At 47.8% G+C, this 24,324-nt stretch overlaps 1 protein-coding gene across 4 annotated transcripts in view; it reads right to left on the minus strand.

Moving 5' to 3' along the window:
- The window catches only part of LOC120997670 (trifunctional purine biosynthetic protein adenosine-3-like), a 33,739-nt gene that overhangs the window by 4,870 nt on the left and 4,545 nt on the right, over nucleotides 1-24,324 (minus strand). For all 4 annotated transcript variants that reach the window (XM_040427903.1, XM_040427877.1, XM_040427894.1 and 1 more), the window contains exons 3-17: nucleotides 24,218-24,313; nucleotides 16,389-16,563; nucleotides 13,820-13,931; nucleotides 13,425-13,493; nucleotides 12,870-12,995; nucleotides 11,829-11,916; nucleotides 11,264-11,349; nucleotides 7,443-7,611; nucleotides 6,557-6,788; nucleotides 3,461-3,555; nucleotides 2,623-2,732; nucleotides 2,211-2,409; nucleotides 1,189-1,440; nucleotides 691-843; nucleotides 75-278 (exon numbers count right to left, since the gene is read on the minus strand). In XM_040427903.1, the coding sequence (XP_040283837.1) occupies nucleotides 75-278; nucleotides 691-843; nucleotides 1,189-1,440; nucleotides 2,211-2,409; nucleotides 2,623-2,732; nucleotides 3,461-3,555; nucleotides 6,557-6,788; nucleotides 7,443-7,611; nucleotides 11,264-11,349; nucleotides 11,829-11,916; nucleotides 12,870-12,995; nucleotides 13,425-13,493; nucleotides 13,820-13,931; nucleotides 16,389-16,563; nucleotides 24,218-24,313 (2,166 nt within the window). The remainder of the gene's footprint in view (nucleotides 1-74; nucleotides 279-690; nucleotides 844-1,188; nucleotides 1,441-2,210; nucleotides 2,410-2,622; nucleotides 2,733-3,460; nucleotides 3,556-6,556; nucleotides 6,789-7,442; nucleotides 7,612-11,263; nucleotides 11,350-11,828; nucleotides 11,917-12,869; nucleotides 12,996-13,424; nucleotides 13,494-13,819; nucleotides 13,932-16,388; nucleotides 16,564-24,217; nucleotides 24,314-24,324) is intronic.

Below are 24,324 nucleotides of genomic sequence, written 5' to 3' on the forward strand. Positions count from 1 at the left end.
CCGCCGCCCCCCCCCCCCTCCCCCCAGTTTTGAGCCGCCTAAGTCAATGTAGGTTGAATAGTCTGTAGTCTGACCCGCTGGGCGTAGGATAACTTGTCCAATGACCCACGCATCGTCAGCAGCCCGGATGTCCTTCAAGACGTCCTCCACAAATGTCTTCTCCACGACAAGCACGGCTCCAATACCACAGTTGAATGTGCGGCTCATCTCCTCCTCCGACAGACCACCCTCCTTGTGAAGCCAAGAGAATATCCCTGGTATTTTCCAGCAATGGGCATCTGAAATATAATAATTGTGCATCGGCTTGGTTATTTAGCATTTCTTTGCATAAAGGGCAGACGACAGCAGCAGCCACTTACACACCGATTATATTTTGCTAAAGCAGAGAAGGCAAAAAAACAAAGCATTCATAGGGTAATACATTTGACATGGGTTCCCCTCAAACATAAAGAAGAAGATTACCCCCAAAAGTTGTGCAATATTAGGTACTGGTGCAGGCCCCATCAGGGAGGGATCAGTGTTGTGCGCTCCTGTAAGACGAGCAGTGTCCAGAACGGAGGATCAGGCTCACACACAGAGCCCTTGTGCTCAATTCTATGACGTTATCCAGCAGCCGCTCCCCTCTTGCGACAGAATTACCATTACCACGCAGCCATTACTTGTATACTGGCAATGTATACACAGTCGTACCTAAAGTGACTCCCAGTGATGAGGGCAGGACCCTGGGAATATTCTCCAGTAGACCACCCCCTGTGATGTGAGCATACGCCTTCACATGGCCAGACTTCAGGATGGGCAGGAGGGTCTTGCTGTAAATCTTAGTAGGAGTCAATAAAAGTTCCCCTGAAAGACGAGCAAATCCAAAAGAATTAAAGGGGTTTTCCAGGAGTAAAATATTGATAGTCACATAGCCTAGGCACAGCTCAGGCCCTAGCGCTGTGCTAGGTATGCTGTGAGGAGGCCGCAGTGTTCACCGGAGCGCTGCAGCCTCTTCAAAGCAGCTGAATGGTGCCGGCTGAACAATTATTGATGACCCATCCTGAGAACAGGTCATCAATATTCTACTGCCAGAAAACCCTTCGAAGTACAAAAGTTTTCAAGAATGTGATAAGCAGCAAGTCACACACAATTAAGACTACGAGGGCCAATGACTGTATTTGGTTGTCTGGTATCACTTTCAATCCTTACCCAGCGTCCCCTTTCCACATTCAGGTGGTGCTGGAGATGATAACTCCAGAGAAGACTTCTCAAGAATCTTCCGAACCAAGCTGAAGCCGTTGCTGTGGACCCCGGAGGAAGAGACACCGATAACAAAGTCCCCTGCAGTGATTTTCTCCAGAAGGGGCAGCATGCAGCCTCGCTCTACTGCACCCACAGCGAAGCCGGCCAGGTCATACTCCCCAGGGGCGTACATCCCCGGCATCTCTGCCGTTTCTCCACCTAAAACATAAACGTATGTAGTAGTGACAGAGCGCTATCATAGCTTACCAACCATGAAGTACCCCAGTACAAGGAACAGCCAGAAATCAGACAGTCCACTCCCACCGGCTCAAATTTGTTGCATGTGCTGAGCGGAAACAGCTTAGCCTGGGTCATATAAATGACAGCGCTGTGTGCTCTGCCTGCACCGGGCTGCATTTTCAAGAAGCTACATATAACAGCCGGCAGCAATAGGCTTCTGTTTACCTACCTACCAACAGAGTCTGCATTGAAGAGGCTTTCGAAGGCAAGTACATAATGGGGGTAGGTCTTGCAGTGTCTATTGTCTGAGTGGAGGTAGGACTGCTGTGACTATGGGGGGGGGGGGGGCTGCTTTGACCATTAGGAAAGTGTAGCTTGTTGTGGCTAGACTAGCGTGACATGGGGCTGTTGTGACTACAGGGGACATTAGATGGGCCTGCTGGAGGTGGGTGGTGGCCATGTCGTGATTATTAATAAAAGGGGGTTGCTGCTGTGACTACGGGGGGAGGTCTTGCTGTGACTAGTGGAGGTGTTATGAGGGAAGGGGGACATTTTGACTGTCAGAATAGAGAAAGGGTATCCAGTTACTATTGGGAAAGTTATGTACGGATGGCACGCTACAATCACTGGCTTCTAGACCTGGCTAAAATTAGGATAAATTATAAATAAATTGATTATATAATTTTTTTTTTATAATGTCAAATTTTGAATATTTAAAAATAAATTAACGATAAACAAAAGCGCTATACCTAGAAGAGCACATCCGGCCATCTGACAGGCTTTGGCAATACCAGAAACCACAGATTCAGCCACCGACACGTCCAAGGCCCCGCAGCCAAAGTAGTCCAGGAAGAACAGAGGCTCCGCTCCCTGTGCCAAAATGTCATTGACACACATTGCCACCAGGTCCTGACCAATGGTGTCATGCTTGTGACAAGCATGAGCGATCTGTGTAGAGAAGAGTACTTGGCTTTAGCCGGACCCTGTCTAGACCGGAAATTTACAACAAAGTTAAATCCCATCAGAGCAGGTGAAGAACTGCAGACAGACTGGAGAATGCAGAGATAACTGAAGGCAACATCCACCAAGAGGCAGTTCACAGTATGTGCGGTATTCATGCAAAGCCATTTTTAGAAATTCTACAAAAATATTCCGACTTACTTTTAGCTTCGTTCCTACACCGTCCGTACCAGACACCATTATGGGGTCTATAAATCCTGCGGCTTTGAGATCAAACAGGCCGGCAAATCCTCCGAGCTCTGCGTTACAACCTGTTGGTGGAAACCAAATCACTATACACTTGCATAGAGGGTGGGGACTCTCAACGATGAAAGAAGGTGTCCAGCATCTGGAGGTTCTTTTTATTTTTTAAATGAGTAATATGCTGACAGAAGACCTGATTACTGTTTGTCCATTTAAGACTAAAGGGGTTTTCTTGTAGTTCTAGAATGATGGCCAATCAGATCGTGGGGGTCCGATACCCCTGCCAATCAGGCCAGAGCCCGCACAGGAATGTGTTAGTCTCCTCAAACACATGATCAGTAGGGGTGCTGGGAGTCAGACCGCCAGCAAATATTGATGACCCATCTTGAAGACCCTGCCACGTTTCCTTCTGTACCCATGTAAACCATGCTTGCAGGAGTTCCCGACAGAGGAGTCCGTCTGTACCTGTCATGTGCTACTTCTGAGCCACAGTTCCTTCCCCATGTGACTGGCTACCAAGTTGCACATAACAAGTACAGTGGGGACTACTCATGATTTGTACTTGTAGCAAAAAGAAGAATTTCAGGGCTCCCAGTATCCCCCATTATTCTTTGGAGCTGCAATACACGTCTCTTGTGCTAATTTTATAGGTAAAAACTGTTGACACTTCCTCCTTAAAATCATCTATTCACATATATTTTTGCTTGACACTCGGAGACATCTACAATTCTTAGGCTTCTTGTGGCGGGGGTCCAGGTGGACTCTCTGGGTCACCAGTTTATTTCATTCATTGTACCTGGTCTAGCTGTGGCCGCCGCAAAAGGTTTAATTTTCCGCACCAGGGTATTTCCAGCTTCAATATCCACCCCACTGTCCTTGTAGGTGAGATGTCTGGAAGAATACGAAGCAGAAGCGTAAAATCACTCTGTGCTGTAATTATATGTATGGCCTATAGAATTATACAGGGCAACAAGAGGTTTTCCAGGACTAAAACACTGATCTAATCTTATAAAAGACCATAAATGTTTCTACGGATGAGGGTCTGACGGACAGGACCACCAATCTACAAACCATTCCCCTTGAAAAAAAAAAAAAATATCAAAACCAGAAAGGGGGTGGGTACACATGTGGATTTAGCCCCATTCAATGGGAATGCTCCGCATGTGGCCACCCAATGGAGAAATCGCAGCAAGAATATATTTTGCAAATAAAAACCCTGTTCTCAGACTCTCTCTTTACAACTGTGTGGGAAAAGGGCGAGTGACATTTTACCGTAAGCATGCAGTTCTGAGCAGTTTTTCAGTCGGTGCTACACGGCGATTTTAGTCTCGACACTAAAGATCACTGTATAGCGGTGCAACTATCAAAGTGAACGGTGCCACTTCCAAGCAGCCATGACACCAGAATCGCAAAAAAAATTGAAAATCCATCAACGTTGGATTATTTGCAATTCTCGAGGCGTGGTATCTCACAAGTCGCTTTGTGACCCCATTCAGTTTGATGGCTGCACTGCTACACAGCGGTCTTTAGGCGATCCGCAGGGGTCAAAATCAAGATCGCCGTGAACCCCTCCACCTTATTTCCCAAGTATCCTGGTGTTTAGCCAGTAATGGAAACCAGAGAGGAGGACTCACAGATTTCACACCAGCTACAGGTATTATGATCGGTCGCTAAGCTTTTAGATCGACTGCTGCTGCCATCTAGCACTTTTTTCCTTTCATGTGAGGGGGAACACCAGGGAATCCAATAGAGGTTTGGAGGACATTTTTATTTTTATTTTTAGTAGATATGCAATAGTTATTGGGAACTGGCTGGATGGCAATATGGACAATCTGAAGGCCTGACCAGTTAAGATGGCCATGCACAAGTAGATTTTGGCAGGACCGGTCGACTAAGTCTACTTTCACACTTGCGTTGTGAGGATGCGGATCCGTCTAACAAATGCATTGAAACACCGGATCAGTCTCTCCAGTGTCAACCAGAAAAACGAATTCAGTATTTTTTTATTTCCATTTTTAAAGGTCTGCGCATGCACAGACCGGAAAACCGAATACGGCATTAATGCATTTCAGTGGTAAATAATGCCGGATCCGGCAAGTGTTCCAGAATCTTGGCGGTATTTTCTCCGGCCAATTACCGTAAGAGTGACTGAACTGAAGACATCCTGAACGGATTGCTCTCCATTCAGAATGCATTAGGATAAAACTGATCAGTTTTATTCCGGTATTGAGCCCCTAGGACGTAACTCAATACCGGAAAACTTTAACGCAAGTGTGAAAGTACCCTAAGGTGTACGTATGTGGCGATTCAAGAGAGCTGAAAAACAAGTTCCTCTGATCATAAAAATAATAAAATCAATGTATTAAAGGAGTACTCTCCCAATCCACATTTAAAGATATTGTCTGAGCTTTTTCTATTGATGACCTGTCCTCAGGATAGGGAATCAATATCAGATCGGCGGAGGCGACACCCATCACCCCTGCCGATCAGCTGTATAGGGAGACTGTGTGCGCAGTGCTACAGATTACAGATGCCATTAAGAAAACAGTGCCCTGCCGAGATCTGTCAGGTAAGTAATCATCGAGTCTTTAGTACAGGTCCATCTCCTAAATTGTCCCGTCCCATCTTGAAAGCGGACAACCCCTTTAAGGGTGTAATCATTCACAGCTGTACTACAGATCCATAACATGATGCCCAAGGCTGTCATGTACCTCCAAATACAAAAGCACCGATTGATCCAACACATGAAATATTACATAGATATTCTCCGCTTTAAGAATAAAAAGGTAAAATCTGGTGCTCAGAGGCGCCATGCAGAGCCACAGAGTGCCTGCAGGTCCAAAATATGGACTAGGAGGGACATTTATCAAGAATGGTGTTCCCCTATGCTAGTCTTGATGCCCAGTGCACCAGAGTGAGATACGACTAATTTATTAAGCTGAAAATGCCTCTTAAAAGGTGCCCTCACACGTGGCAGACATTTTCCACCAGAAAATCCACAGATGGAGATTTTTTTTTTTTTTTACAAAAGTTGTGAATTATGGTGTCATGGTGATTATCCACAAAGATTTTATTGTGGATATCTGTGCAGATTTTATTGTGGAATTTGCCATGCAGATTTTTCCGTTTCCCATTTTATTTCTAAGGAGATTCTCAAAGAAAATCCGCAACACAACATTATTTGTCCGGAATGTAAATTCTGCAGCGGAATACAATGCAGGGATAGACAATTTTCAGCCCCGTAGGATAACATGGAGGAATTCTTGACGTTGTGGATTTTCTGGCTGAAAAGCTTAAGACTTCAGCTCTAACTTACACCAGTTTCTGGTGCAAATTATTGTAAATCAGGTGGCCATGCTAAGCGCCTACCTTCCAACTAAGCGCTGTCCCTTTTCTCACCATTTCATAAAAGTGGAGAGAAGCTTAAAAAGATGCAAATTATGGTGCAAGAATTTGCGACTTAATTGTGCTCCAAAAGCTTCAGTAAATGTCCCACTCCGCAGAGTCAATGACTGTGGCATTAGCCCTGATCTTTCCGTGGTTCTTCCACATCATAAACTTACTGGTTCCCCTGGAAGGCTGCTCCACAAGTCTTACTTCACAGAGTCATATCTTTCCAAAACGAGGTCTAACATAGCTGAAGCTGGTAATCCAGAGGCCACGGTGGAAAGTATGAAAGTTCATGGAAGGAAGATGGAATGAAAGCCACTTCTGAAGATAACTCCATGATAGACACACATGGAGTCCTGCACAGCGTACACTGGCTGATGACACCAGATTGGAACATTTGTAGAATTTTATTGTGACCCAATGCAAATTACAGATCAAAATCCACATAAAAATGGTCCACAGTGGATGAATCTCTAGTCCCTGCAGGTCCTCCTATACACACCTGTGCTGCTTCAGATAAGCAATGGCTCGGAAGCCAATGTCCTTTCTGTACACCGCTCTGGAGAACTCTATGACGGACACTCCTTTGTTGGCCTCTTCCAGAGCAGAAAGTAAATCCTTCCTGACAGACGTCACTGTGAGAACACGCCCCCCGCTGGTGACCACCTTTCCGTCCTTCAGTGTTGTGCCAGCATGGAACACCTGAAGACCAAGGTCCTTAGCGTGTGAAAGTCCTGGAAGAGATACCACAATTGGTCAAGTGGCTACTATGGGAATCAGATTTAAATCAAAGAGGAAGATTGTCAAAAATGGACAACCCCTTTAAGCAAAGCATTTTCAGTCATGCATTTTTCGATTAAAACTTCGGCATGTCAATAGTTTGTTAAAACGATGATTGTGCTTTAAGAATCTGAAAGGGTAATCATCATTTTAAGCAACCTCCTGACATAGTGAAACGTCAGGTTTGTTTTGTATTTTTTTTTAGATGAATCGGTGGGGGTGGGGGTGGCGAGACCCTAACCAATTGTTAAACAAGGGGGGCAACAGTGATGAGAATTCCCCCCCCCCCCAGATTTGCTCTATTCAGGTCTACTAGCAAGGAGTGTATAGACTCCTAGAAAGCCCACAGACTGATCCAGAGTCAGATTCTCTATTATACTCCAGAACTGAACTCAACTGTGCTAGTTGTAACTGAAAATGGCCAACAATATATAATTGACAAATTTTATTGAAGTCCCCCTTTTGTATTACAGGAGACTAGAAGGGCAGGAAGAGTAGCATCCGTTATTTAATTATAACTCTGGCATCAATTGACTAGTGTTACCAGCCAGGCAACATGGTAACATGGATAGTCAGAAGGAATAAAACTAATAATGACAAACTTGTACCTGTGATTTCCAGACCCTTGTTATAGCTACCAGGATAGCCTCCACTGGCCATGACTACAGTAACGGCAGCGTAGTCTTCTAACCAGACTGGCATGGAACCAGCAAGCCGTCCATCGATAGTGGCCTGGATAACCTCATAGAGGTCGCTCTGAAGCAGCGGCAGAATTACCTTCAAGACAAAGATGAATCAGAAACTGTTAGAAGCTGCCTGATTAATTGTGCTTTTTAATACATACAGCATAAAGGCTCATGCACACAAATTTATTTTTCTTCCGTTTATTTACAGGTTGTATGCGGAACGATTTACATCAATGGGTCTGCAAAAAAAAATGGACAGCAGGTCCGCAATACACGGGCACCACCGTGTGCACCCCACATCACAGATGTGGATCAATTAACTTGAATGGGTCTGCAATCCGGAAGATCGGTGCAGAAGCACTATGGAGTGCTTCCGTGGGTTTTCTGTCTGTGCCTCCGCACCTCAAAAAAAGTAGTGCATGCACTACTTTTTTGTGGTGGGTATCGTCTGATATGGGTCCGCGATCTGCATACGGCAGCCACTGCGGTCGGTGCCCATGCATTGTGGACGTGGGCATGAGGCCTAAAACAGTATAAAAGTTGGACTGTTTCAGCAAGCAATTGGAGTTCATCTATGAGATCGACATATCTGCGTAGAAAATTGTTGTTTCCAATAGAGTCTGACGGCTCTCGCTGAACCGGACTCCCCAGCTGATGTCTGTCTCTGTCAGATGATGCTAAACTCAATTGGTGATGTAAGTACCTTCATTCTGGATGTAGTCAGGACTGTAGATGAAGTGTGGTTGTCAGTGTAATTAGTAGTTGTGTTTAGTCTTTTGTGTAATCCTTATTGTTTGTAAGTTGTCTCCTAGCAGTGCTCCAGACTAAAAAACAAACACTTTCGAAATCTTTTGTTGCCAAATTTAAAATGCATATAATTATGGTATAATAAAAAACAAAACAAATATAAACGTCTCTTACCGTCTGTAGTTGCAAATTTGTCTCTCCTTTTAAATAGTTCTTCTAACCCCAATCTTAAGACTCATTACACCCCCTCACTGTTACTTCATTAAAGCCCCCACCCACTCTCACCCCCATGGCTACTGTTGTCTTCCCCAAAAAAAAAACTGGGATGCTTAGGCTACAGCCCACACAGATAAAGGGGTTGTGCACTAATTTCTATGAACTCTGACATGCAGATTCACATTGCTGATCCCTAGATACTGGGCCTTGGCTCATTAGCTTCCAGGCCTTCGCTGTTTGTCTTGGGTTTCTCCATGAAAACTTATCTTGATGCCGCTGCAGCCAATCACTGGCCACAGTGGAGATCTGCTCCCCTTGCATCACAAGACCATTTTACATAATGCAAGGGAAGCAGTAATCAGTTTTTTGGCTCTAACGGTGTCCAACAGGTAGTATTCATGAAGGGACTCAAGACGAGCAACGGAAGCTGGAGAGCAAACGAGCCAAGACCCAGCACTGGGGATCAGGTAAGTATGATCACCAACAAAGGTCCTGCCAGACTCAGAAATTAGTGTATAGAAATTGTTTAAGGAGTTAATTTTTTTAAGGGGGTTTCAAACCAGTATTCTTCTGTATGTGACACAGAATGGGTTAAAATAAACTACCCGCACTGCACTCCTTAAAAAGCCAATCACTTAAGAGAGTCGCCACTGCAACCAGTGACAACATAAGCAGGCATCATGTGTTGATGGAACCAGAATGACAGTGGGCTGGGGGACACAGCTTTAATTTATTTGAACATATTTAGAAAAAATATAATATAGCAGATATATATATATATTTATATCTCTATCTATCTATATCTATCTCAAGAAAATTTAGACTAAACCCTTCAGGATCACAGGTGCATATCCATGAAGCAAACAATTACAAAAAACAAAATGGCTGCACACCGTTATATATACAAACAATAGAGCTAAGAAATGGGGGTCATTCTAGATAAAAGTGGTACAATACCGACTATAAACGAGTATACATGAATAACGGAAGCTTAGCGCACATACGTGTCGGGCCCATCTATATCTATTAATACTTTAGGAGCGTTAGTCTTTACTCTCAAAACACCTCTGCCTGCCTGTCAGTGAATGAAAACCTTTGTTTGCTCTCAGAGGGAGGAAAGATTGCCCATATTCTAGTTCTGCTCACTGTAACTGGCCAGACATGGACATTCAGTCTGAATATTAACTGTGAAGGTTTCCATTCCCTGCCAGCAAGCAGAGGTGTGGGGAAGGTAGGAGACCTCTGGCAGCTGAACTAGCCTGTGCTTAACCCCTTATAGGCTGCTGTAGTGCCATTATCCCTCTTTTTAACTTCACTACATGTCTTTGAAGCAGAAAGGAGCACTTAACCATCTGCCCGCCACCTCACATGTCAGTAAAGAGCCGTGCACTACCATAGCCGTCCTTTTCTTGATCCTGCGCAGTATAGGCAGCAATCTCTCCTTGTTAAACTGCATGCCTTGAGACTGCTGGGCGAATTTCTGGGAGGTGGGGGGGATACTTGTCTTGTCAAATAATGATAATATAGATTTTATGATTTACGATCAGAAAAGGTTTAATTACAGACGTTACTAGTCTGTGCATTGATAGGACTGCACTGGTTTCACACCAGTGTGTCTGCAGGAGCTCTGTACTGACCTTCCAGCACTGCCAGGGGAAGGAGGGGTCAGTGTTAACCAGTACACTCAGACTTCTAAGGGTTACATAGCATCATAAATCAATATAATGCTATGCTACCCGGTTAGTGCTACGCAGGAGAGGACGGGGGATCCCACCGACATATTGTGGTGTGAAACCAGCACAGCCGGTGCTTATAGATGTTCTAACAGGGTTTACCAATCTCTGGCTTCTCCTTGTGACCTCATGGGGACCCAGTCCTATAAAACACACTAATAAATCTGCATGCCTAGTGTTATCAGCCGTGGACAGTGCGGGAGCTCTGTGCGTCCCTAGTTGACGTGTCCCAGAAGCAACAACTTGGAAAGTGACAGCTCTGTCTCAGAAACCTATTTCTCCATTGACTTCCATTGGGAAATGAGATGCTGCAGTTTCTAACCACATCATGACCGTGCCGGCTGGTCGCACCCTTTAAGGGAACCTGTCATCATGAAAATGCAATGTAAGCTACAAGCAGAATACTATAGAGCAGGAGGAGCTGAGCAGATTAGATTGATTATTAATGTATGCGAAAAGATTCTGTAAAACTTGAAACACTCATTTAAATTCCTGCTAATTGTTGGCTTTGAAGTCCAGGAGGCGGTCCTATCAGTGATTGACAGCCTTCCCTCTATGACGAGGCGGTCCTATCAGTGATTGACAGCCTTCCCTCTATGACGAGGCGGTCCTATCAGTGATTGACAGCCTTCCCTCTATGACGAGGCGGTCCTATCAGTGATTGACAGCCTTCCCTCTATGACTGTGTATACAGAGAGCTGTCAATCACTGAAAGGACCGCCTCCTGGACTTCCAAGTCCAAGCCTAGTCCTGCCATAGTAAAGTCGCGATTGTGGCATCATCAGTTTAGACAACCATCATTATCTGACCACAACACAAATCTCTCTCCAGTCCTGCAGTCCAAACTGAAAGCTCTTACATAAACCAACACACTGTAACAAATTAACAGCTGTACGGAAGTCCTGTATGAGCAGGACCAGGTTAGAATTGGTTTCCAGCCTCTGAATGCAAACAATGATTGCCTGCATTCCCTTACAGCAAGCAGTGATGCTGATTGATAAGACTGAGACAAAAGGTATTATTGTGCGGGACAAATGTGAGATTCACCTGACATTCCGGGTCTCCAAATCTGCAGTTAAACTCTAGCACCTTAGGACCATCCTTCGTCAGCATTAATCCAGCGTACAGAACACCTGAACATAAACCAACGTATCAAAAATAGCAGCAATATTGAAGCATTAAAGAGGAGCCGTCCCCTCTCCTGACATGTCTGCTTTAATAGCTACATGCATTCTTCATGTAATAACCATTCTGGAGCATCTATTCTTATGGCTAGCAGTCTGCAGTAAGGGTACAGAGGGGAGGTAACCAGCTTGAGGTGTGTCTCTGGCAGTCAGAGCTTCCATTGTCAGGCTGTGCAGGTACACCCCCCACCTAGTTACCACCCCTCTGTACCCTTCCTGCAGACTTCTTGCAATTCATTTATAAACTTCTAGTAGAAATAATAAAGGAACAGCACACCATAGAGCCATAAGAATAGATGCTCCAGAATTCTTATTATGGGGAATGCATGAAGCTATTAAAACAGGCATGTCAGGAGTGGCGAGAGGTCCTCTTTAAGTGACTTAAATCATAAGGGGACGACCAAACCCCAAATAAAAAAATGGCTCACCAACGTATGGGGTGCCCTCTTCTCGGATCCCATTAACCGTTCTTTGCAGCACAGTCTCCCGGATTTCATCAAGCAAATCCTTAGAAATCTGAAATGTTAAATGAAGCAGACTGAATAAAATCATTTCCAATTTCTACAAGCAAACTCTGGACAGACGTACAGGAAATTCCGCTGATGTGACTGATGACGAGGATGGCTTGTGCCGATATTTGGTAGGCTCTTGCACTAGAACTACATGACGACTTTAGTTGTGCAAAATCAAGTTATATAAAAAATAATAAAATAAAAATGTAAAAAATTTGACAGTCCTAATAAAAAAATAAAATAAAATATATAATGTACTGTATAATCGAGTCGCAGTTGTACATGACTTACACTGAAGTCTGCGACCACACTGACAATTATTAGAGATCGTAATGTCACCTTGTGATTCATATTGCATTCATATTACACGCCCAGAGTCGATGTGTAGCCCTAGTCTTAAACACTCCGAAAAGCTCCTTTAGTATTAGTAGAGGGGGGGGGGGGGCGGGGGGACATATCATACAAAACAACTGCAGCGTCTAAGACAGGGATGCTCAACCTGCGGCCCTCCAGCTGTTGCAAACCTACAACCCCCAGCATGCCATAGTAACTGTAGGCTGTCCAGGCATATTGGGAGTTGTAGTTTTTCAACAGGTGGAGGACCGCAGCTTGGGCATCCCTGGTCTACCATGACCTCAAGGAAAAAAGCAGAAGCAAACTGGGGGACCATCTCAACAAAGTTCCTATAGCAGACGCTGACGCAGACTTGGGAGAAGTCCTTTGTAGTTTAATTCTGACACAGTTTCATACTCAGTAAGAGGGTGTATCAAGAATTTGAATAGAGAGCAGCAGTAATGTAAAGCACCATTCATTTTTCAGCACACGACAGGTGGGAACATTTCCAACACAATATATGGAGCATTGTCGTTGCATCATGCTCTATAAAAACCTGGCTCCATCCTGTAGCATGCTGGGAGCTGCTGTTTTGCAGCAGTATAGACCTACTTTACGTTATACCTGAGGGGCAGGACAATACGCTCCCATTCCTCCTGTGTTGGGGCCTTGGTCGCCATCCTCGAGCCTCTTATGGTCTTGGGCCGGTGGAATGGGGGCAACAGTAAGTCCATCTGTGAAACAAAGGCACTGCAGGGACACAAAATCAAGAAAGGGGTCACAGAGGTGGTCGGCCAGAGGTAGGTCATGTAATAGGGGAAGCTTTGAACGCACAGAAGAATATACTACAGATTGCAACCCCCAGATTTTAGATTTGCAAATTTCCTTTAATCCAATGCTGATGGGTGTCAGACTATCAGATAGTATCCCAGAATATCATAGAAACAAATTATAAACTTTAGGACAGTGATATAAATATATGTTTAAAAAGGCAAATAAAAATAAAAACAAAAAAAAACAAAAACAACTTTAAGACAGTCTAAAACAGCAGCAGATTTAATATTTTGATCAGACTTTCTAAGTTATCAGATGCCGGATGATAAACCCTGTACAGTATACATTGGGATGCAACAAAAAAAAAAAAATCTAAAAATCACAGGATATACGGGTGTTACATACAGACACTTCTTCCCCTTCCAGCAGCTCCTCCACCACGACTGTGTCTCCAGCTTCTCCAAACGCCTTATCCTATATTAAAGTACATGGGAAAAATAAGATTATGAATTCAATGGGTTTTCTGGTCCTTGGGACCTGATCAGCTGTGTGAAGGGGAAACGACATTCCCCAAGAGTCCCTTGCATTAGTCACGTGGATTTTCTGCAGGCGAGTCCCATTCATTTGAATTGGATAGAGCTGCAATACCAAGTCCAGCCACTATGCCATGTACGGCGCTGTGCTTAGTTTACAATGAAGAGGGCTGGGTTCTTGTCAAATTGCACCCTTTAAAAGGCTAATTGGGGGGCGTAGGGGTGCATGGAGACAGAACAAAATCTAAAATCTGGACTGTAACAAACCTGCATGATTTCATTCACTGCTTTACAAGCCTCCTCCTTGCTGGCGGCCACAACCACTCCCTTCCCAGCAGCGAGGCCGCTCGCTTTCACTACCAGGGCACGGAAATCAGCACTTAAAGTAAAAAAAATATATAATAATAAAAACACACTGCGAGATCCTGATTAACCTTTCACGTTATGTGGTAATAACTATGGAACGCTTTTACTTATCCAAGCCATTCTGAGCTTGTACTTCATGACAGTGGTAAATTTCAGTCAATATATTTCACCTTTATTAAAAAGCCCAAAAATGATAGAAATTCTGGAAAAATTCACTATATTCTAAATATGAATTTCTCCGCTTTTATGGCAGATAGTGATACCTCACAAAATAGTTATTACTTTATATTTCCCCTATGTCTACTTTATGTTGGCTTCATTTTCTAAATGTCATTTCGTTTATTTAGGACGTTAGAAGGCTTACAAATTTTTGGATCAAAATTTCCAAAACCATTTTTTAAGCACCAATTCAGTTATAACATGAGTTTCAGTGGCTTATGTAATGGAAACCACCCATAAGTGACCTCGTTTTAGAAACGACACCCCTCAAATTATTCTAAACCGATGTTACAAACTTTGTTAACCCTTGAGATGATCCACAAGAATTAACGGGAAATTTAGGTAAAATTTCTAAATTTCAATATTTTTTTTTTTTCAGATTTTCCATTTCCTTCCATTGTTACTATAACATAGCAAGGGTTAATAGAAAATTAAACCTCATTATTTATTACCCCGATTCCTCAAAAAATGTGCTCAAAAACAGTCGTAGGAGCGCATGGCAGTGTTCAAAAGGGAAGTAGCGCCATAGGGCTTTTGGAGGACAGATGTTGCAGGATTGGCTTTTGGGAGCTATGTTGCATATAAAAGACAACCTGAGGTAGCCATACAGTGGAAACCCCCAAAAAGTGACCCCAGTCCGGAAACTACACCCCTCAAGGTGTGTAGTGAGCACTTTGACCCATCAGGCGTTTCACAAGATTAGGAAACACTTGACTGTGAAAAGGAAAAATAAATTTTTTTTGCAGAAAAAGTTGCTTTACACCCACATTTTTCACTTCCACAAGGGGTAACAGGACAAAATGCACCCCACATTTTGTTACCCATTTCCCCCTAAATACGGCAACACCCCACATGTACTCAAAAACAGTTGCATGAGCGCATCAAAGGGATCAAAAGGGAAGTAGCGCCATAGGGCTTTTGGAGGATTGACTTTTGGGAGCTATGTCACATATGAAGACACCCTGAGGTACCCCCTACAGTGGAAACCCCCAAAAGGTAACCCCCATTACGGAAACTAGACCCCTCAAGGAGTATTTCCAGGACAAAATGCACCACACATTTAGTTACCCGTTTCCCCCTGAATACGGCAACACCCCGCATGTGCTTGTAGTCTGCTGTATGGGCGCACAGCAGGGCTCTAGAGGCAAAGTGCAAAATATGTTTTTTGCAGGCTTGAATCAACAGACATGGATTTTAGCTGCCATGTCGCATGTTAAAAAATTCCTGAGGTCTCCCGAAATTAAAAACCCCAAGAAGTGACACCATTTTGGAAAGAGCACCCCCGTACGAACATTTTAAGGGGTGGAAAGGGCACTTTTGACCTAACAGGTGTTTCACAAAAATTAATATGTAGTGGTTGATGAAAAGTGGATATTTAAGCTATGCGGACTAAATCAGAGATATAAGGTACAGGGTACATCAAGGATTAAATTAATAGTCCATGGATGAGTTGTAGATTCTGAAACAATCTTTAAAGCACAGGCCAGGTTTCACAATGGTAAATGGTGTCTTTCCTTATCCCCCTTTTGGAACACACCCTGCATCTTTTGGATCCTTCCCTTCCTCGCTGTTTGGGGGACTTCACCAAGGAAATGCTGCCCTGGTACAACTCTGGCACCGTAACTTGCAGAAGTACTGGGACCCTCCCCTGCTTGGGTTTGAAGAATTAGGGCCTTTATCACCACCAGGAATGTTCTTGTTTGGCCTCTAGATCTAAATAACACATTAAGGGCAGTGAGGGAATTCCTTTAGCACGGAATATAACAGAATTCTGTGACGGAAGGCAAAAATGAAGCCTTTAAGAGGCATTCCGTTTTGCATTCTGTCATAACAGACGTCTATGGGCAGCAGAAGGGACCGAAAACAAAGTCCTCCCCTGCATAACGGAAACCAGGTGGATCCTTTCTGCTGCCCATAGACTTCTATGACGACGGAATGCCTCTTAAAGGCTTCCGTTTTGCCTTCCATAATAGAATTAAATTATATTCAGTGCTAACGGAATCCATAACAGAATTCCTCCACCGCCCGAATGCCAAACCCGAAAATGTCGGGTTCGCTCATCCCTACAAAACATGAAGTGTCGGCTCACAGAAATACAGCTATTCTCGGCTCTCCCATAGAAATGAATGGAGGATGGCTGCACATGCGCGGTGCGGCTCTGTTCTAAAGATAGGTGAGGTTCCCCCTAGCGATATGACCCCATTGTCCCGTTTAAAGGGAAAGCTGATAATTTGCTATTAGAGTGGGCTACCTCTTTATAAAGTCACAGGCTTCCTTCGGATCGGTGAAGGATTTGTACTTGGCGGTTGGGATGCCATGCCGGATCATAAAATCCTTGGAAAAACTTTTACTGGCCTCCAGCTGAGCGGCCTTCGCGGTGGGTCCAAAACATCTCACTCCGGCTGCCATCAAATCATCAACTAGACCTGAAACGAAAGAAATCTACTCAGCAACTATAAGAAACCCGTCTAATGCCCACAGCAACCAACCACAGCGCAGCTTTCATTCTGAATTCTGCCTTTAAAAATATAAGCTGAGCTGTGATTGGTTGCTATGGGCAACAGTGGGAGTGCATATAGATGGAAAACTAAGAAATGACAGGGATGCTGCCACCTCTCATAGCTGCCAAATGTCTCGAAGTTGCAGGGACTGTCCCTAGTTTTCAGAGACAGTCCTGACAAACTTCGGACTGGACAAAAACGGGCAGAGCTAATGATAACCCCACCTATACATGGGCGTTTCTGGGCAGGTTTTTTTAGAGTCCGGATTGTTACCAACCTAAACGTCTGACTTCAGCAAGTAGAAGTTGCTTAGTCGCACCCTGCTGTATTTAGGTTTTAATTTCTGGGAGTCGGATAATGTGTAGAAAACTCCAGAAATACCACCATTTTTACTTTGTAAGTATCACGTGCTTTATTGGATCTGCGGCTTAGTAAAGTTTCGGCCTATTCAGGCCTTTATCAAACTATAACCGAAATAAAAACAATAACATAAATGTCATGTTTCCGCTGGGTACACAATGGCAGTGGGATACAGGATTTATATATAATCTTAATAAGGCCTCATGCACACGGCCGTGTTCCACGACCGAGAGCGGTCCGTGGTAACCCGGCCGGGACTCCTGCTGACAGCAGGAGCGCACGGCGTCATTGGTTGCTATGACGCCGTGCGCTTCATGCCGCTGCTGCACTACAGTAATACACTGGTATAGATCATACGAGTGTATTACTGTAGTGCAGCGGCGGCATGAAGCGCACGGCGTCATAGCAACCAATGACGGCGTCCGCTCCTGCTGTCAGCAGGAGTCCCGGCCGGGTTACAACGGACCGCTCTCGGCCTTAGTCACAAACAAAATAATTCGGATCCATGATGTATTGATAATACACAGAAAAACATGACTTCAGCAAGTGGCATTTATCATGTAGAGAAAGTTAATACAAGGCACTTACTAATGTATTGTGATTGTCCATATTGCCTCCTTTGCTGGTTGGATTCATTTTTACATCACATTATACACTGCTCGTTTCCATGGTTACAGACCACCCAGCAATCAACCAGTAGTGGTCGTGCTTGCACGCTATAGTAAAAAGTGCCAGCCTCTCTGGTGGCCGGGACTGTGGGAGTGCTCATAGGCTTGTGCTGTTTTCTATAGTGCAATCACGACCACCGTTTCAAGGTGGGCGTAACCATGGAAACAAGCAGTGTGTAATGTAGAAACATGTGATGGAAAAATGAATCCAGCCAGCAAAGGAAGCAATATGGATAACAATACATTAGTAAGTGCCTGGTATTAACTTTTCTCGCCCATATTCCTTGGGGGACACAGGAAACCATGGGTATAGCTCTGCTCCCTAGGAGGCGTGACACTAAGTGAAAGCTGTAAGCCCCTCCTCCATCAGCTATACCCTTCAGCCTGGAGAAGAGACTGCCAGTTTTTGCTTAGTGTCCAAGGAGGCAAGACACCCCCTGCTTATGCAGGGTTGTTTTCCTATGATTTTTTATTTTTGCGTTATTTGTTGTTTTTAATTCGGTTTTTTTCTACTTACAGGGACAACAGAGGCGCATTAGACCCCTCTGTTTCTCCCGGGGTTGAGTTGCGCCAGTGCCGGTAATTCCGCACTGCCGCCTCCCCCACAGAAGACAAGGTGGACCAGGGCAGCCTCGCTCCCCTGCGTCCCGCCAGCTCAGGGTCGCCCGCACGCCAAGTCCCTCCCCCGGCTTCCTGCCACTGCGGTGCCAGGAGCTGAAGGGGCGACCCCGCTGGATGGATTGAGGGCGAAGACAGCGTATGGTGAGACAGGCTGCTCCAGCCTCCCCTTCCTCCCTCCCACCGCTGCTACAGGCCTCCTGGGCTCCCATGGCCACTGTTACTACATGGCCACTGCTACATCGTGCGCCCACCCCTCCCCCCCCCCCCCCCCCCGGGCATATATCGGGACCGTTACCGGGCAGGGGAGTTTATCTGGGCAAGTCCTTGGCAGGGACGCTGCCTTCAGGGGACGGCTGCAGGAAAAAAGCAAGCCGTCTGCCACATCCAGGCGCGGAGGGGGCCGTTTTCTTGGCGTGAACGGCGCCATTTCAGGCCGGCACTTCATCATCCTTGGGGGTTAAAATCATTTTGCCGCGCGCGCGCGGCTCTGCTTCAGAGCGGCAGAGAGGGGGCGGAGCTTCCTACATTCGCTCCGCTACTTCCGGGTTCATCGCACAGTGCTGCGTGGAATCCTCTCTGCAGTGCGATCCGAAGCCGGTGCTGCTGCCTCTCCTCCACAGCCTCCTCAGTCTGTTCCCCTTACCGCTGCCGCTTGCATCATCCGGGTCTGGTAGGACTTTTAACCCCCTCCGTGCCACAGTACTGTCGCTTGGGTGTTATCCCCGTTTCTTTCCTTGGGGTCTCCCACTTTAAGTGCAACATCTTTGTTCCACCATGTCAGACCCTTCTGCAGCCGCCAAGCCTTGGTACCATGCCTGTACTGCTTGTAGGGAACCCTTTCCCCGGGGGCAGTCTGATCCGCACTGTACTGCATGCCGGGCTCCACCGCAGCCTCAGTCGCCCGCTGTGTCGCTCCCTGCTGCCTCTGACCCGCCTGACTGGGCTAGATCCCTGTCCCAGGCCGTGGAAAGCCTCACTCATGTCGTGGGCCGCCTAATGGACAGGCCGCCTACCCCGCAGGACGCCACTCTTACTGTCGCGCCCTCCGGGTCCACCGCTTCTGCCGCTGCAGCGGGTTCACTCTCTTGTAGTGACCCCTCCCGAGCTAGGCACTCTCAGAAGCGTATTAGAGTAGAGCGAGCCTCCTCCTCGGATGCCTCCCTCTCCCCGCCACGCGTGCGCACCCAGACGAGCCTCTCCTCTCCAAAGGATTCGCTCTCTGAAGGTGAATTGGCGGTTTCAGATTTGGAAATGGACTCGGCCCTGCCGTCCAAGCTAGCCTCAGCGATGGGTCAACTCATCTCTGATATTCGTGACACCTTTAAGGTGCAGGATGATCCCCCTAGCTCGGACGCAGCTAGCGTCTCATTTATCAGACCCAGGCAGGTCTCAAAAGTCTTTCCAATCCACTCTGATTTCTCCTCTGTGGTGTCTAAGGCTTGGGCTCGCCCGGACGCCCGTTTTGTCAACCCCAAGAAGCTGGACATTTGCTATCCTTTTCCAGCAGATGTCGTGGCCACATGGTCTTCCCCACCCAAGGTGGACCCCCCTGTGGCCCGGCTGTCAAAGAACACGGCCATCCCTGTTCCCGACGGGTCCTCTCTTCAGTCAGCGGAGGACCGTCGCATGGAGACCCTTTCTAAGGGCATTTTTGCTGCCTCCGGTTCTGCTCTCAGACCGGTTTTTGCCTCTGCTTGGGCAGGGAAAGCAATCTCTGCTTGGGGTGCGCAGCTGGAACAGGAGTTGGACTCGGACGTCCCTATCCAGGACCTGCGTTCCTTGGCCTAGCTTATTGTTCGGGCCGGGAATTTTGTTTGTGAGGCCTCCCTTGATGCGGGAGCCCTTATTGCACGCTCCTCCGCCCTGGCAGTTTCCGTCAGGAGGGAGCTCTGGCTGAAGGTTTGGAAAGCGGACGCTGCCTCCAAACGCTCCTTGGCGGGGCTACCGTTTGCGGGTTCCCGCCTTTTCGGGGTCCGCCTAGACGAACTTATTTCGGAGGCCACGGGTGGTAAAAGCACCCATCTTCCTCAACCCCAAGCCAGGGGCGCCCCCCGCGGACGCCCTGGTGCGTCTCGTTTTCGGTCCTCCCGCAGGGCCTCTGGGGCTCCCACCACAGCTGCCGCTTCGGCTCCTCCCCAGGACAAGCATAGGAAGCCGTTTTTTCGGGCGCAGCCCTCCTGGCGCAAGCCGCAGGCTGCCCGCACACCCGCAGCAAAACAATCCTCTGCCTGAAGGCGCGCCCCCACCCACCCGGGTGGGGGGCCGGCTCCTCCTTTTCAGGGACGTCTGGTTGGCTCACGTCTCCGACGCCTGGGCCCTCGAAATTGTGTGCTCCGGATACAAAATCGAATTTGCATCCTTCCCTCCAGATCGGTTCTTTCGCTCCCGCCCGCCACGGGACCCGAAACGCGCGGTTGCGTTCTCCGCGGCCGTTCAAGCCTTACTGGACAGGGGGGTGATTACCCCCGTTCCTCTAGAGGAAAGGTTCCAAGGGTTCTACTCGAACCTCTTTGTAGTTCCCAAGAAGGGAGGTTCCATGCGGCCCATTTTGGACCTCAAAAAGCTCAACCGTTTTCTCCTCCTTCGACGGTTTCGGATGGAGTCCCTCCGTTCCGCGGTGGCTTCCCTGGAGCAGGGAGATTTCATGTCTTCCATCGATATACAGGATGCCTACCTCCATGTTCCGGTAGCCCGGTGTCACCATCGCTTCCTCCGATTCGCCGTGGGGGACCTCCACTTCCAGTTTGTCGCCCTTCCCTTTGGGCTGGCAACAGCCCCCCGGGTGTTCACCAAGGTCCTGGCCCCGGTTTTGGCCTTACTCCGTTCCAGGGGTGTTTTTCTGCTACCGTACTTGGACGATATCCTCATCAAGGCTCCGTCCCTTTCTCAAGCGGTTGCCAGCGTGGATCTCACTCTAGAGACTCTGACGAGGTTCGGTTGGGTCATCAACTTCCCCAAGTCCTCCCTTCCCCCCTCCAGACAACTGGCCTTCCTGGGAATGCTTTTAGACACGGGAGCGGCGGAAGTACGTCTTCCCTCGGAAAAACGTCTGATCCTCCGTGGGGCGGTTCGGGGTCTCCTTCTCCACCGTCGACCGTCCTTCCGCTTCTGCATGCGGGTCTTGGGGCAGATGGTTGCCTGCTTCGAGGCGATCCCGTTTGCGCAGTTTCACTCCCGCCCTCTCCAACGGGCGATCCTCTCCTCCTGGGACAAATCGCCGCAGTCTCTGGATCATCCCTTCCATCTATCGCCTCCGGTGAGGTCATCTCTCCGCTGGTGGTTACAGTCCCCTCTTCTGGGCAGGTCTTTTCTGCCACTCAACTGGTTGGTGGTTACAACCGATGCCAGTCTCTTGGGCTGGGGAGGCGTGTTTCCTCCCCGATCCGTCCAGGGCATTTGGTCTCCATTGGAGTCCAAACTCTCGATCAATGTCCTGGAGCTGAGAGCGGCCCTTTTGTCTCTACGACACTGGACTCATCTGTTGAAGGGTCATCCAGTTCGTGTACAATCGGACAACGCCACGGCTGTGGCGTACATAAACCACCAGGGGGGCACTCGCAGCGCTGCTGCAATGAGGGAGGTCTCCAGCATTCTCCGTTGGGCGGAAGCCCACGTCCCGGCCCTATCGGCAATTTTTATTCCAGGGGTGGACAATTGGGCGGCGGACTTCCTCAGTCGCACCACTGTCGACCCCGGCGAGTGGTCTCTTCACCCGGAGGTATTCGAGGCCATTTGCCTTCGTTGGGGCATACCGGACGTGGACCTCATGGCCTCCAAGTTCAATCACAAGGTCCCCGCCTATCTGTCCAGGGCCAGGGATCCGGGAGCTTGCGGAGCCGACGCCCTCGTTCTTCCTTGGCGAGGCTTCGCGCGTCCATACATATTCCCTCCCATCCCACTCCTGCCCAAGGTCCTTCGGAAGATCGCGGCGGAAGGCGTCTCGGTGATTCTGGTCGCTCCGGACTGGCCCCGCCGGTCTTGGTATGCCGACCTCATGCTGCTCCTGGCAGACGCGCCCTGGCCGCTGCCCGCCAGGGAAGATCTTCTCTCTCAGGGACCGATCTTCCACCCGCGTTTAAGGTCCCTACGTTTGACGGCGTGGTTGTTGAGACCACTGTCCTGACACGTAGGGGTTTTTCTGCGGACGTCGTCCGCACCATGATCCGCGCCCGTAAGCCGTCCTCTTCTAGGATCTATTATAGGACCTGGAGGACCTATTTGGGGTTCTGTGCCGATCTGGGGATTCCTCCGCTCCGCTTTTCTCTCCCCACCGTTTTGTCCTTCCTGCAGAGCGGACTTGCCCAAGGTCTGGGTCTTAGTTCTTTGAAGGGTCAGGTGTCTGCGCTGTCCATTTTGTTTCAGCGCCCACTGGCCCCCCTTGGTCCTGTCAAGACCTTCCTTCAGGGCGTGGCTCACGCGGTTCCCCCGTACCGGCCTCCGGTACCGCCCTGGGACCTGAACCTGGTTCTCTCAGCGCTCCAGGCTTCTCCTTTCGAGCCTCTGCGGACGGTTTCCTTGCGACTTCTGTCCTGCAAGGTTATTTTCCTTGTAGCCGTCACCTCTCTTCGGAGGGTGTCCGAATTGGCTGCACTCTCCTGTCTGGAACCTTTCCTAGTGTTCCACCAGGACAAGGTAGTTCTTCGTCCGGTCCCTTCCTTCCTTCCTAAGGTGGTCTCCGCCTTTCATCTGAACGAGGACATCGTTCTCCCCTCTTTGTGTCCTTCCCCTTCCCACCCTAGGGAGAGGGAACTTCATCGCCTGGACGTTGTCAGGGCGCTCAAGGTTTACCTGGAGGTAACCAGCTCTTTCAGGCGTACTGACTCGCTCTTTGTGGTTCCGGAGGGGTCGCGCAGAGGGTTGGCGGCATCCAAAGTTGCTATCGCCCGTTTTGTCAAGATGGCTGTTACTGAGGCTTATCTCGCCAAGGGCAAGGTTCCGCCCCTCGGTGTTACCGCTCATTCCACTAGAGCGGTCGGGGCTTCCTGGGCTCAGAGAAATCGGGCTTCTACGGAGCAGATTTGCAAGGCGGCCACTTGGTCCTCCTTGCACACCTTCACCAAATTCTACAGGGTGCATACTCATGCGTCGGCTGACGCTGCTTTAGGCCGTCTGGTGTTGCAGGCGGCAGTTGATTGATGCCTCCGGTGTTGGTCTAGTTTGTTCTGGTCCCTCCCTTCTGGGACTGCTCTGGAACGTCCCATGGTTTCCTGTGTCCCCCAAGGAATATGGGCGAGAAAAGGAGACTTTTGTATTACTTACCAGTAAAGTCTCTTTCTCGCTCTTCCTTGGGGGACACAGCACCCGCCCTTCATTTGGGTTTACAGTTGTGGTTCCGGCTTGGTTGCCCCCGTTGGGGCTTGACGGTTCTTTTTTCCGGTTGGTGGTTATCTTTCACTACTTGGACACGCAACTGGCAGTCTCTTCTCCAGGCTGAAGGGTATAGCTGATGGAGGAGGGGCTTACAGCTTTCACTTAGTGTCACGCCTCCTAGGGAGCAGAGCTATACCCATGGTTTCCTGTGTCCCCCAAGGAAGAGCGAGAAAGAGACTTTACTGGTAAGTAATACAAAAGTCTCCTTTCTCTACATGATAAATGGCATTTGCTGAAGTGACAACCCCTTTAAGTATGCCACATCTGCTTTGTTTCGGCAGCCCTTCTGGAAGGAAGTGCGGCCATATTGGTTGTCAGCTTTTAACCTGCGTCTCACAGCATTCTGACAGACTAAGCGTTTACCATCATTTTCTAGTGACAGATACAAAGGTGACAACCAATACATCTGCACTTCCTGTGGTCACTCCTGCAAAATGGCCGCCACTACAAAATACAACTTGCCGATCTCCCTTGAAAATAAAAGAATTGTACATGTTGGGTTTCCACTGCTTTAAGATTTATTCCTTGAGGTGTCCATGTCATATAGATTACGCCATTACCTGCCGCCAGAGGAGCTTCTGGGCCGACCACCACAAGGGAGATGCTGCTGCTTTGGCAAAATTTGATGAGTTGGTTGTGATCAGTGGTAGGGACGTCTGCGAGAGAA

This window comes from Bufo bufo, chromosome 1 (assembly GCF_905171765.1).
Source record: "Bufo bufo chromosome 1, aBufBuf1.1, whole genome shotgun sequence".
In the NCBI taxonomy this organism is placed as follows: domain Eukaryota; kingdom Metazoa; phylum Chordata; class Amphibia; order Anura; family Bufonidae; genus Bufo; species Bufo bufo.